The 13,685-nt window shown below is 28.0% G+C and overlaps 1 protein-coding gene across 1 annotated transcript; it reads left to right on the forward strand.

The window, feature by feature from the left end:
- On the forward strand, positions 1-633 carry LOC105168455 (probable serine/threonine-protein kinase PBL7). The gene is made up of 2 exons (XM_011088544.2): positions 1-115; positions 317-633. The coding sequence occupies exons 1-2, from the start codon at positions 58-60 to the stop codon at positions 496-498; spliced, it is 240 nt and encodes a 79-aa protein (XP_011086846.1). The 5' UTR covers positions 1-57; the 3' UTR covers positions 499-633.

Raw genomic sequence — 13,685 nt, forward strand, 5'->3', positions numbered from 1 at the left:
GAAAGAATTTGGTGAAAGCAAAAACTAGTTTATAGGAAGACTTGCCTAAAGGCTCATATGCCCATAAGAAAGATCCATCAAGATTTGCAGATTGATATATCGGGTCCAAAGTCAGGTCAGGGAGGGGGCAGATTTGAGAGTTAAGATCTAACTAGACAGGGTTGGAGCTGGTCCCAAGTCGGGTTGGGAATTGGGATTGATTTCTAGTCTTACAAAAATGTTTCGAATTCATCCCATTGTCATTCCTAACTTTTTTTAAAGTGATTTTGTATTTTTCTAGTTTGCTTTTTGTCAAAGATTTTACATGTTTGGGCAGGTTGTTGCTGTTACGCGGATGGAACGGCAGCTGATTTGGAGTTTATAACAGAGATTCTGGTGCTTAACTGCCGATATCATCCCAACGTAATGGAGTTGATGGGGTTTTTTGCTGGTGCGGATATTGTCTATGAATTTACGCCTTTCCACTCATTGCAAGATCACCTCCACAGTATGGTATGATTCTCGCCTCACTCTTCTATTTCCTTTGTCTAGGCTGTTGATGTTGGTTAATCGAATTGAATTGAATCGAGGGTTCAACAAACTAAAATTATGATACGTCGAAATGATGTATTCTATTTTTGTTCTTGTTTTCAATCGATTAATCAAAAATTGCACACTCCCACTGTTGTCCATATCTTTTGTGCCAGTATTAATTTTACTTATCTTTTGTATTACTAATCGTCGTGGTTGATTGTTCTACATGCATATAATAAATAATATTTTAAATTTTAAAATATGTTACAAATCAGAATGAAATATATAAAATAACACATCCTATTTCACAAAAAAAAAAAGAAAAAGAATCAACTTAGGAGTATTATAGACACAACAAAAAGATAGTTGTACTTCTTCACAGTAATAGTCATAAAATTCATCTAATGTAATTAGTAATAATTAGTAATGTGGATATTTATGAAAGATCAAATAAGAATACATCAAGATGGAGTTCACGCTTTATAAAGGGTGCACATAACTGGGTAGCGATATTAAAAGCGTAAGTTAATTTCTTTTATCGTTATATTCTTTTTCATATTGTTTCTTGCAGCAACATTCAATACAAGAAAATAACTCAATAATTATGAAAATATTTAATGCTAGAATCAGTTTTGAGCTAATTGGCAAGTAACTTTCGTTATTGATCTATATTATTTAAGGCATATCTTAAATAATTTGTTGTTAAAACTTAAATTCATTAGCAAGTAAACTTTTATTACTAAATTCATTAATAAATAAATTTCTTGTATTAAATAATATAGACTAACAACTAGATTTTACTCGCTAATTAACTCTGCCCTATTTTTTTTTCGTTGTATTGAGCCATTTTCTTATAGTGATTTTTATCATTACAAATTTTACTTTTGCATATTCAAATGCATAAGTTATATCTACAGTCCTTGAAGTTAGGTCTAATTATACAAACACCTCATACTTTTTACAAAATTACAAGTATATCTCTAAGGTGTGTCTATGTAATTTAACTCAAGGGGTTGATTTATAAAATTTTGCTCCTAAATTAGGCGTATATTTGTATTCACAACTATAACTTTATGAGGTGTACTTCTAACTTTACAGAAGACAGAGATGTTTGTGCAAGTAGACCAATCTTTTTAAACTTGGACTGTTGATGGAATCGGAAAATTGACGGGGTCAAGAGCCACCGGTGCAACCTTCGGGTGAATGTGGTCGAACTTATGACATCATAATGATGTCATAATAAAAATTAATACATAAAAATATATTAAAATAATAAGAAATACAAAAATATAAATAAAAAAAAGTTTATGCTACTGTGAATTAAGAGTATCCCAGAATTTGATAGTAAAATTAGTATATTAAAGTTTTTAATTCAAGAATAAAAATAGAAAATTGCGTAAATAACAAAATAAACAAATTATTTACGATTATAACTAAATTTTATTGTCTCTATAGAGTTAGCATCCTCCATTCTTAAAATGATATATAAATCTTAATATATTAATTATAATTTATTTGGCAACTTGGGAAATCATAGGAGATAAATAATTAGATTATGGGTGTAATGAGTTTGTTCATTTATTAATATATAATTCAAATAATTATCATTATATGAGTGTTAGTTTATTGGTATTTTTTTTTTCAATTTTTGTATGTTCAAATGTCTCCGGTTCAATTTCAAATTGTATCAATTTTTGAAAATTTTAAATAAGCTAATGAATCGGCTAGTTCACTTGATTTGTTACCAAATCAACTGGTGGTTCAAACAGTTTTTAAGAAGTAGAACGGTCTTGAGACTAATCCGACTTTATGGGTTGGACAAGACCATTTTATGGATCGGATGATAATTTAACCAGTTCGACCGTTCGAACCAGGTTGAGTTTTAAAAATATTGAAGTAGCAGAAGCAATCGGTCAGGACTCATGATTTTATTTGATCATTGTTTTATTCGGCAATGATGTGACAAGAAATTAACTCAAAGTATTTCTTGAAACCTTCTTCACGATATGACTGCTAGAGATATTTTCTTTAAGATATCATCGCCAATGATTTTTTTTTCTGTAGAATTTTAATTCATAACTGATTCTAAACATTGCAGAATTGTACTGACTTATAATTTTAAAACTTGCAATCTCGAATGCATCTAGTAGTAGCGAGCTTTTTGGAATAATTACGATTTTTTGATTCATATCTTTCTTTCAAATTATTCCAAAAGAATAAGTGGATCTTTTATCATAAAATACTCAATTTTTAATCATTTATGGATGTGGTGACAAAGGAAAATCACGACTTTGGCCTTGTTTTGGTTAGTTATGGCATGTATATCACATGATAATACTATCTTCAAAATCAAGATATCATATATTTGTAAAAGATAGTACAATAAACGGCAATGATGAAATAAAATATGTAAGTAATGAAGTATTTTACTAGGTACGTTACTTTAGAAATATTACCTTGAAAAATCAAAATTTACTATACGATCTCATTAATGATTAGATGGACCTAGTCTTGAAAATGATTTTGATAATGTATTCTGAAATAATATAAAATTATTTCACATAAGAATTAGAGTTGAGAGTTAAGAACTATTTATGGTTCCCAAGATTACAACTAAAAATCTCATCTACTAAGTGCCGGCAAATGAATCACATCACCGTGATAAGATGAATCACAAGGGTTTATAATTTATAAAGGAATGCAAAGATTATGGAAGATGAATTACAAGAATTTATAATTTGTGAAGGGACGTAAAGAGTATGAAAGATAAATCACAAGGGTTTATAATTTATGAGAGGATATAAAGAGTATGGGACTTGAAGACAAAAAAAGATAAATACCCATTACAATACTCATATTAAATGAGATAAATACTCATACATATGATAAAATTCAAATCCATGACTTGCAGCTTATTCACGAGATAATTACAATTTAATGAGCATAAAGAAAGAATAGGTTGGGCTAAGTTATTAACTAAAGCTAAAAAGTTTTGGGCTATTGCTTGTGCTCCAGCCCACTGATCCAGCCTGCTATGTTTCAGATTTCGGTATATTATTATTGCATGATTCAGCTGATGAAATAAATCACATGGCACATAAAAATATAAGTAAACTAATACCTACCATTATATATATATATATATATATTATTATTAAGGGAGAGCGTATTAATTTGTGCTCATATTTCTGGTACATTATTTTGTTTTTTTATTTTTTTAATTTTGAATTTTTTATGTTATTTTACCAAACAATTTATTATTTTAAATTTTTCTCAACTTACGGCTTAGAGGGTGTTTGGCTAAGCTTATAAATTCCTCAAAATATTTTATAAGATGTTTGAGAGCTTATAAGCTCTAATAAAGTTTTTAATATATATTTTTTTAACATAACATAACATAATATGTCATAAGATAGTTTGGTAAAATAACATAATAATTACAAATACATCTTATAAGCTTTAACATCTTACTTTATCCCAACACTTTAGGAGTTTATTTTGTAAATAAAATTTAACATCTTATATGCTCCTAAAACATCTTATAAGATGTCTTAAAAATTGAAATTTATATTATCAGGGATCTTAATTTGTTACCTTTTGATATAGAGGAATGAATGTGGCTATATTTAAGGGATGAAAAGTCTTTTAATTCCCTTTTAATTTTCTTGAATTTTTCTGTAAATGTCATTGTTTTTTTTTTTTTTCAAACTATAATTAGGTAAAATTACATTGATACCTTTTAAAATTATCTTTAATTACACAAACACCTCCTGCCTATTTAAAAAATTATAAATATACATTCTAATGTAGCAATTGTAGTTTACAACGATCAACCCCTCCTCACAAACAAAAACTTTAGACACACTTCTCTTGAAAAAAATTACTTTGACACCCCATCAGAGGGTGTACTTATAATTTTATAAATAGCTGATAGTATTTATATAATTAAACCTAATTATAAGGGTGTCGATGTAATTATTTCTATAATTATGGGTGAGGTACCCTTGTAAATATGATTTATGACATGTAACTTAGGAACCAAATATTTAATAACATCAGCCACTTTCTGAAATCAGAAGAAATGCATTGCTTCAGAAGAAACATTTAGGTACGGTGATGTTAGCAGTACAACTTAAGTACGTTTTTCCTTTTCTATATTGTCGCTAGCACCCCATCAATGGACAATAAAACGTAAGCACGATTATCTTCTTAATCAACTAATTAGAACGTTTTTAGGGCGGTAAATAAACTAATATTCCCTGATTTAGAAACTTGGAGGATATTTTTGGAAGAGTTATTATTATTATTATTATTATTATTATTACTACTACATTATATATGTATAACAACAAAAAAATATTGAGTGACAGTTTAAATATTATCACTAATTATATACATTTAAGTTATAAATCCTTTTATCAATAATGTCTTAGCTTAGTAGTTAAAATTTAGGTCTCATAACAAGTTCGAGGTCATAAACTCGAGTCTCAAATCCGTGTGTAATACTTGCCTTGCATTATGTGAGATTATGCCTTGCATTTTGTGAAATTATTATAAATTATTTAATAATTCTTTATTGATATATTGATCAAACTAATGTATTGTTGAGTTACTTTTTTGAAACATTGATGTAACCATATATATAATTATCGCTTTTGGGAAAAAAATGACAAAAAATTATATTTTTCACAGTAACGGCTTTTGAAAATTTATATATATATATAGTATTTTTCTCAGAGATCGTAGATCCAAACGTACAATAACTATATTATAAATGATCATTGTTCAAGAATTATGATAGATTAAAAAATGTTACCACGGTCAAATATAATCAGTGCAAAAACTTAAATTTAATAATTTTTTTAATCAAGATTTAGCTCTGATCATACTATTTACCATAATTTTTAATTATGATCAATATTTTACTCTCATTTATGCAAATAAAGATTAATGATTAATAGCCGTTTTACAATCATAATTTTTTAATTATGATAAAAACTCATATTTCTTGCAAAATATCCATCATATATATTGCTTCTTGCAAAGTTGTGAGGGTTTTGACAAAAGCTATAATAAGCTTTAAAAAGAAGAAAAAGTTGGGTGTGAATAAAGTATTCCAAGAATTCAATTGTCAACCAAAGATATCATTATGACTTTTGAATTTCATTCATCCCCTTTCTAGAAATTTCCTTAATTTAATGGTTTACTTGTTCTTGTTTTGTAAATATTTTAGCTTCGTCCGGTTATCAACTTTTGATGTTTTCTTTTACTAAATCACAACTGATATCAACAAGCACAATTCATTAATTATTCCGAAATGGTTACTTGTAAATTAATTAATATAATTATAATATGTATATTAAATTTTAAAAAAAATGCGTGATTAGAACCTTTGTTCTTGAGTCGAAATTTTCTAGTCGCGTTTCATAGCTTTATTTAGGATAAATTATACCGATATTCCGTAAAGTTAGATCTAATTGCACAAACACCTCTCGTCATTTGTAAAATTATGAGTACGTTTTTAAGATTGTAAACTGTAACTTATATTGACGCTTCCTCAAAGACAAAATTTTTAATTTTATAAATTATAGGATGTATTTGTACATGTAATTAGATTCACTTGACTAGGTGGATCTAACTCACTATTGTTTTTATTTTTTTTCGTGATGATTAATTATCTAAATTATAAGTATTGAGAGGCTGATTTCAATGGAACACAAGCAATTATGGCACAAAGGAAAAAGGGCATAATGCTTAGATGATTGACATTATAAAAGAGGTTTAAGTGTCTTTCTTAGGACACCATTTTCACTATAATTGTGCATTTGATTATTAATCAGTGTAAGAAGCAATGGCGCTTTTAATTTAAAAATGGTTAATTATGCCATTACTTGTCTAGGTGCAATGATAATCATGTTTGCTCACTAATACTAGTTAGCTAACAATAATAGCAGCCATTAATTACATTGACCCTCCATGAGATTAAATCTAATGTAAAATTATAAGACTGTAATTGTAATTATAAGTATATCCCATGTTCAATGATGAAATTTTACACAAACACCCCTTAAAATATATTACACTAACACTTCCTTAGGGGGTTTATCTGTAATTTTACAAAGAGCCGAGGTATTTGTATGATTAGACCCAACTTCATACACTTTCTGTAATTTACCTTTATCCTAATAAAGATAAGGCAAAAAGCTCATATCAATTAAGATTATTGTGCCCATATGGATTTTAATTAGAATTCTCCTCTTTTATTTAATAAGGGTTTAATTTGAATCTTTCTTGTTTATGTCAACTAAATCTTCATCACAACCTGCTTGTTTGAAATGTCTTAATTTTTTTTTTTTTTCCTGATGGGACATTAAATTTCTTGATGTAATTATAATTTGGTTGTTATTCATGCAAATGAAGAATGCCTACCAACAAGAGTTTAATTTGCGTGGATGGGTCTTTGCTTGATTATTAAGATTGATGTCTCATAATTAAAATATTGTAAGCGCAAATTCTAGGAATATGGGTGTATGTCTATTTTTGTAGTAGTTTCACAGGAAGACATATATCTTTTTTACTATTGTTAATTACGATAGTAAAATATAAAAAAATCGTGGCAGATACCAATTAACTATGGTTGTACAAAGGATATAGTTGTTGTTTCTACAAACGAAATGAAAATATTTGCTACAGCTAAAAACTGCGGCAAACGTTTTGGTCATGAGTAAAACCATGACAAATATTGATTAACCATGGTCGAAACTTAAAATGTTCGCATCGATTTTATCTGACTATAATAGTATCATTGATTTACTATGATTTTTGAACCGTAGTGATTTATAGCATAGGGAATAATAATTATTTTTAGACTATTTGTTGTTTCTTTGAAAAATCTTGTTTGAATTTCGTTATTTTAAATTATTAATATATTGAACCAATTTTAAAATTTAATGTAAATATCAATTATAAAACAAAAAAAAAAAAGAAGAATTTTGAGAAGATATTTAAAGATGTGTAATTAATGGTAAGACTTTAGGATGAATGAATTATGAGTAATTAAGAAGTTAGAATAGAAATGGCAACACAAGTAAAAGACATAATGTAAAATGAATAATAATATTTAGGGTCTTAATGTATGGTGAGTTAATATAAATAAAATATTGTTAGGATGGTAGTAAAGTAAAAAAGGGAAGAATGATTTGTGTGTGGCGTACATGTGAGTTTTGAAAGTTGTAATAAAGCAACATGTGAATATGTATGTATTTGAGGAGTGAAAAAGACAATAATAAATAATTGCAGGGTTTGACGTTTCTTTCTTTACTTTTTCTCCTTAAAATCCTCTTCAACACAAACACGCAAACGCCTTTGACTCCTCCGAACCAGCAAATATAAGAAAATTCAGACACACAAATATCAAATCAAATCAAATTGTGTGGGAACTTAGCAAAAACTTTTGTTAAATCCTCAGCCGCAATTTTCCCTTATCAAATATTACTATTCTTTTCCCCCTCTCCCATCCCTTTTGCAACTTGCCTTTTTACTATATTTTTGCTTCTGGGATTCTCTTTTTTTCTTTTATTTTATAATAACAATTATTATTATTATTATTTAAATTTTATGAGTTTTATATATTTTTGCGTCACTTCTAAATGGAATGTTCTTGTTCTTGTTCTTGTTGTTATGTTTTGAAATCATACATTATTTTGTCACGACTGCAAAATTCATTGTGTAATTCATGTTAAATATTTGTGACTGACAAAAAGTTTCAAGGGAATTTTTAATGCAAATTCCGAGACGATCGAATTTTTTGTTTTTTCGTCGTGAAAATAATTATGATTTTTAAGGGTATAAAAAGAATTAATATTTCTAAAAATTTAAATTTAATGCTTTAACTGTCTCTTGGTGCGCATCGAAATTATAAAAAGAATACATAATTTTCTAGTTTTGTTCCAATTATTTTTCAAGAAAATTTCAAATAAAAGGGAAAAAATGAAAGGGACTATGGGAGTTTCCCTTCTCCCTACGAAATCAAGAATCCTTCCAATTGTCAATGTTTTGAGGTTCCATTTCAACTAAATCACAACCTGTCCCACGTTACCTCCAACTTCATAAATTATTTCTTATCCCAAAATTCTCCCTATCAACTTTAAGAGATACCAATCATTTTTCCTTTTTATTTTTTTTATTTTTTTTCTTCCCTCTAAATTCAAGAATAGTTAAGAGTAAATTACATCTATTCCCTAAAATTAGACTTAACTACACAAATATTTCATGTTTTTTACAAAATTACAAGTACACGTCATGACAGAATGTTACTTCTAATGTACCTCATGGGTGTTAGTTTTACAACTACAACCTCGTTGTGTACTTATAATTTTACAAATGACATGGGGTATTTATGTAATTACACCTAATCTAGAAAATTTTAGTCCGCATCATATCTGTCAACCCTAAACTAGTACACTTACCATAAAATTGACTAATAATTTAAAAAAAATATGATCAAACACATAATAAACATAATTACACTGATCAATTTTGAGTAAAAATCTCTTCTATTTAAAAAGTAATAACTTATGAACTAATAAAAATTTCTGGTCGAACCAAATACAATTACACTCAATCAATCAATCATTAATATTATTGTATAAAGGTTGATGAGTGGTCATCATTAAATTATGAAACCGAATGTCAATTAAGAATCAAGTTTAATGCATTTGATCAACTTTATTATTACCCATAATTCAACAAATTGCATTGATGACATGGGATCCAATACCTTCAAAAGATTAATAATTTTTATTACATATCTTTTGTCTAGTAGTTGAAGGACTTTTGCTTACCTTTTCTAGCTCCTCTTAATTTCAACTGCTACTTCAGTTTAAGAATGTAATGATAGTGCTCATGATATCCCTTACTTTGGGCAATGGAAATTAATAAATATTTGTTCAAAAATATTTAAACATGTATGTTGCTTATCAAGTAAGTTTTCCTTAAGGAAAAAAATAATGAACATTGAGAGTTCTTATCTTTTTATGATATGATTGATTTTTTTTTGTTTCAACTACATGGGCTATTTTATTATTTATTGGAAAAAAGGTAATTGATGTGCGTTGGACGCAGATTTCATGCTTCACATGAACTTTATTAATTTAGATTATTAAATTATTAGCTTGCTTTTTCTAACTCAATTTTTGGTATTGTTATTCTTTTTTTCCGACCCTAATTTACTATTATAGAATAATGTTGAATCTCATATGCATTCCATTTTAATATTTATGTATATATGTACCTTGGGTATAGAATGCAGATTATTTATTTATTTAAGAAAATATTTCATATAGACAGCATAGTCATATTAATGAAGTATAATATGTAATACCATTTTTGTATCATGTAACAAATTCATATTGTTTTTTATTTATTTTGTTTGTGAGCTAAAAACCCCCCAATAATGTCAAAAAACAAAAAAATTTTGTAATGTGAATCACAGTACTCCAAACAACAACAACAATAATAATAGTAATAATACAATTCATATTCCTTAAAGTTAGACATTAAGACATTAAGGGCTTACAAGTCATTTCAAAGGAGAGGGATTCTCAATCGATTTCTACTAAATTTTGCTATCCGATTCAAAAACAGTGAGGCAAGAAAGATTTGAGGAAATCTTGAAATGGGGCATCACTTGAAGTTGGCTCATTTGTCACTTACTCTTCAATCCGACGTGGGTGTCCGTCGTTTTGGAGGCAATTGGGACCCCAAAACTTTATTCCCTCACCCACCCCGCCACCCCTTACACCCCCACACCCACTCTTTGACTATTTTGCCCCTCATCAATATTGATTCATGCCGAGGTCATCTGCAACCTAGAACTTACTTCAAAGGGTTGGATTGACCTAGCAATAATCTGGAGTGGGTTTAAACAAGAATTTCGAATTGGACTAGTAATGGTTGGTCTGCACAGACAAATCATTACGCTAGATGAGGGTCTTTTTTGCAGTTTAAGTCAGTTTAAGGTTCGAGGTTATAGAGATCGTACAATGCGATATCTCTACAGAGTGTTATTGGGTAGTAATAAATTCATACAAGTGAAATGAACCCTCCATGTATTTATAGGTATTTATGTGTCAAATCATCTGTACGGATCACATGTCAATAAGACAACCATCGAATGAGTGTTAAATCTAGGACTATTCAAACGGGCTAGGTGGGTCAAGTGCGACCCGCTCAAACAACACACACTTCATCAGAGTGTTTAGACATGTTTCTATTTTTAAGGGTATTTTAGTCTTTTTTTTATTCAATGCATTTTCCTTATTAAATATATACATAGCAAAAATAATTTTAAAAAAAAAGGAAATAAATTGGTCTTCTTTTCCACCGATCTAAAAAGATAAGATAATAAATGGGAATACTCCTTGTGAAGAATCTCCAACGCATTGTCAATTTCAAGGGCCCCTCCTAGAAAAGCATCTTGCTCCTTTGCTATTATTATTATTGGGAATAATTACATTTATATCCCATAATTTATAATTATTTATACAAATTACTCATATTTTTTATATAATTATAAAAATCTTCCATAATAGTAAAAAGTATGGATAGTTTGTGTAATGATGTAGGCATTTTTTAGGGGTGTACACATAATTTTTTTAAATATGAATGACTTATGTAAATAACATTAACGTTTTTAATAGGTGTATGTGTAATTTTTCAAAAGTTAGAGATTATTTGTGTAAATAAACCATACCTCAGGGGTGTAGATGTAATTATCCATTATTATTATTTTCTTTTACCAAAATAAAAAATAATAATAATTATAACGAAAAACATATAGTATTTACTAATGTGTTACATAGTTTTTTGAAAGAAGAAAATGTTGTAAGTTGGTTAAATGTGTCGTGCACACTAGAATCACTTAGGGAGATGTCTATCGGGAATCACTTGTTTATTTAATTGGTTGCTGTGTTTTTCTTTTCTTTTCTTAGGATAAAATACAAAAATATTGGTAAGAATGAGCCAATAAGAACAGTTACGCCAATTTTAAAAGATCACGTGGGATAGATACACATTTATTTTTTTGGCTAAAAGGGTGAATTCCAACGAAGAAAAAGGATCAAAATTATAAAAATTAAAAAAATATAGGACCAAGATGCTATCTTAAAAGATTAAAAAATAAAAATATCAAATAATCTAAATTACAAGACGAAAAACGCATTTAAACTCAATTCTAGTAGCCAATATGACGGCATTTGATGACATTATATATCATTGGAGCTTTTATGAACTTCTTAAAATGTTCTTACATATTTTGATGATATCACATAATTTGATAACGTTGTCTTAAAATACTACAATTTATTCCTTGCAAGATAATGAACAAAGCTCCGGTGTTCGTATAAAGTTTATCCTTTATTTTTACAATCTTCAAAACTTACAATGATATTTTATTGAATCAGAAACAATAGCCGTTTGTTCTATGGAGGCAACAACATGAAAAAAATTATTATTGGTTACATTTTTATTGATTATGGATTAAAATTATGGTATATAATTATGATTAAACAAAAAATCGAGGCAAAAATTTATATTATCGATCATACGAATTATTTTTGCCATGCTATGAGTCATGATAATTTGTTTTTGCCATGACTTTTAGTTATGATAAATGTTTTATCTACGTTCGTAAAAATCACGGTCAACAACCATTGCGTAACTTTAGTTAATGACTATTTACTAATATAAAAATGAACCATGCACCAATTTTAAGTATACCAATTATACCTTTATCTATATTCTGTACTACTATATAAAGAAAAGATACCTTTTACTTACAATCGATAATCTGTGACTCGAATACACTACTATTTTTTGTTATATAAAAAATACCCTTGAATTGATTTTCCAATATTTCTTTTTTTATATTTGTAATATAATGGGTTGAGTTATATAGTTATATATTAAAATAAAAAGAAAATACATTTTTTAGTGACGAAAGAAAATTAAAAATTTTACTAAAAATAGTCGTAAAGAGAGTTTTGGAATTGGATATTGAAGATCAAAGTGTGTATTATGTATTTAAATTGAAGAAAAGCAAGTGGGTAGGGAGTTTACCTAAAAGAAAGGGGAAAACTATCCCCATACTAACAAAAAGATGCTATTTTCCTTTCTTACAGCCTTACGTGCTATTTTTCGTTAGACTTAACAGCCATTTTATAGCAAGGACCAAAATGTAAAAGAAGTGTCAATTTAAGGACTAAAAATATATAAGTGGTAATTATTTAGCGATTAAAAGCGAATAAATTGTATTGTTTAGGAACTAAAAGCGTAATTCTTCCTTAAATATACTAAATCCATTAATTTCATCTCCGGATACTCAAATGAAAATAGTACTAAAGGTCTCATGAGCAGGGGTTTCAATAATTTTAGTCATTTGCTTTACGAAATTTTTAAAATAGTCTCAAACAAGGTGTTGAAACTCAACCCAGCCCGGTCGGTTGGATCGTCCGAACCGTTCATCGGGTCACAAAACGAGCTGGTTGAAACCAGAAAATCGAAGGAGCAAAAAAATCATCTGTTTTTTTTTTTTTTTTTTTTTTTTTTTGTGAAAATCGTTTGGTTCAACCAGTGAATCGTGTGACCTAGGTTCATTGAATTGCGCGGGTCAATAATCAAGTGTAAATACATGATAAAATCTTTCGTTTCTCTTCTAAAATGTGTATTATTTTCATTAATACTCTAATTTGATGTTATTTTCTAAGGCATATAAATGTATACTAATCATGAAGGCATTTGTTCGCATTTAATTGAGATATTAAAATTTTATTAGAAAAACTTAAATTCGAATTTAATATTTCAATATTTTAGAAGTTAAAAGCCAAGTTCTTTAAAGTTTGCAATGCATTTGATTTTTAATATAAGTTACTATTAACATTAAATTACTCATAAATGTCAAGGAATAAATATAATAGCAAATGACAGAGTATAAGAAAAAAATCATAATCAAATGTGAAAAATAAAAAATCCAACTTACTAAAGTAAAGACAAAATAAATAGTTTGAGATTCATGCGAATTCTTTTTGGTATATCCAGTATTTTTTATTTTAGTACTATGGGTAAAATATATGTCATTTTTTATTTTCCTTTTGAATGATCTTTAGTTGTTTTAC

Source organism: Sesamum indicum, linkage group LG8, assembly GCF_000512975.1.
Source record: "Sesamum indicum cultivar Zhongzhi No. 13 linkage group LG8, S_indicum_v1.0, whole genome shotgun sequence".
NCBI classification, from domain to species: Eukaryota; Viridiplantae; Streptophyta; class Magnoliopsida; order Lamiales; family Pedaliaceae; genus Sesamum; species Sesamum indicum.

Coding starts and splice junctions, on each gene's coding strand:
- LOC105168455 (XM_011088544.2), top strand. CDS start 58: ATGCCCATAAGAAAGATCCATCAAGATTTGCAGATTGATATATCGGGT. Junction 116..316: donor TATATCGGGTCCAAAGTCAG/GTCAGGGAGGGG, acceptor ATGTTTGGGCAG/GTTGTTGCTGTTACGCGGAT.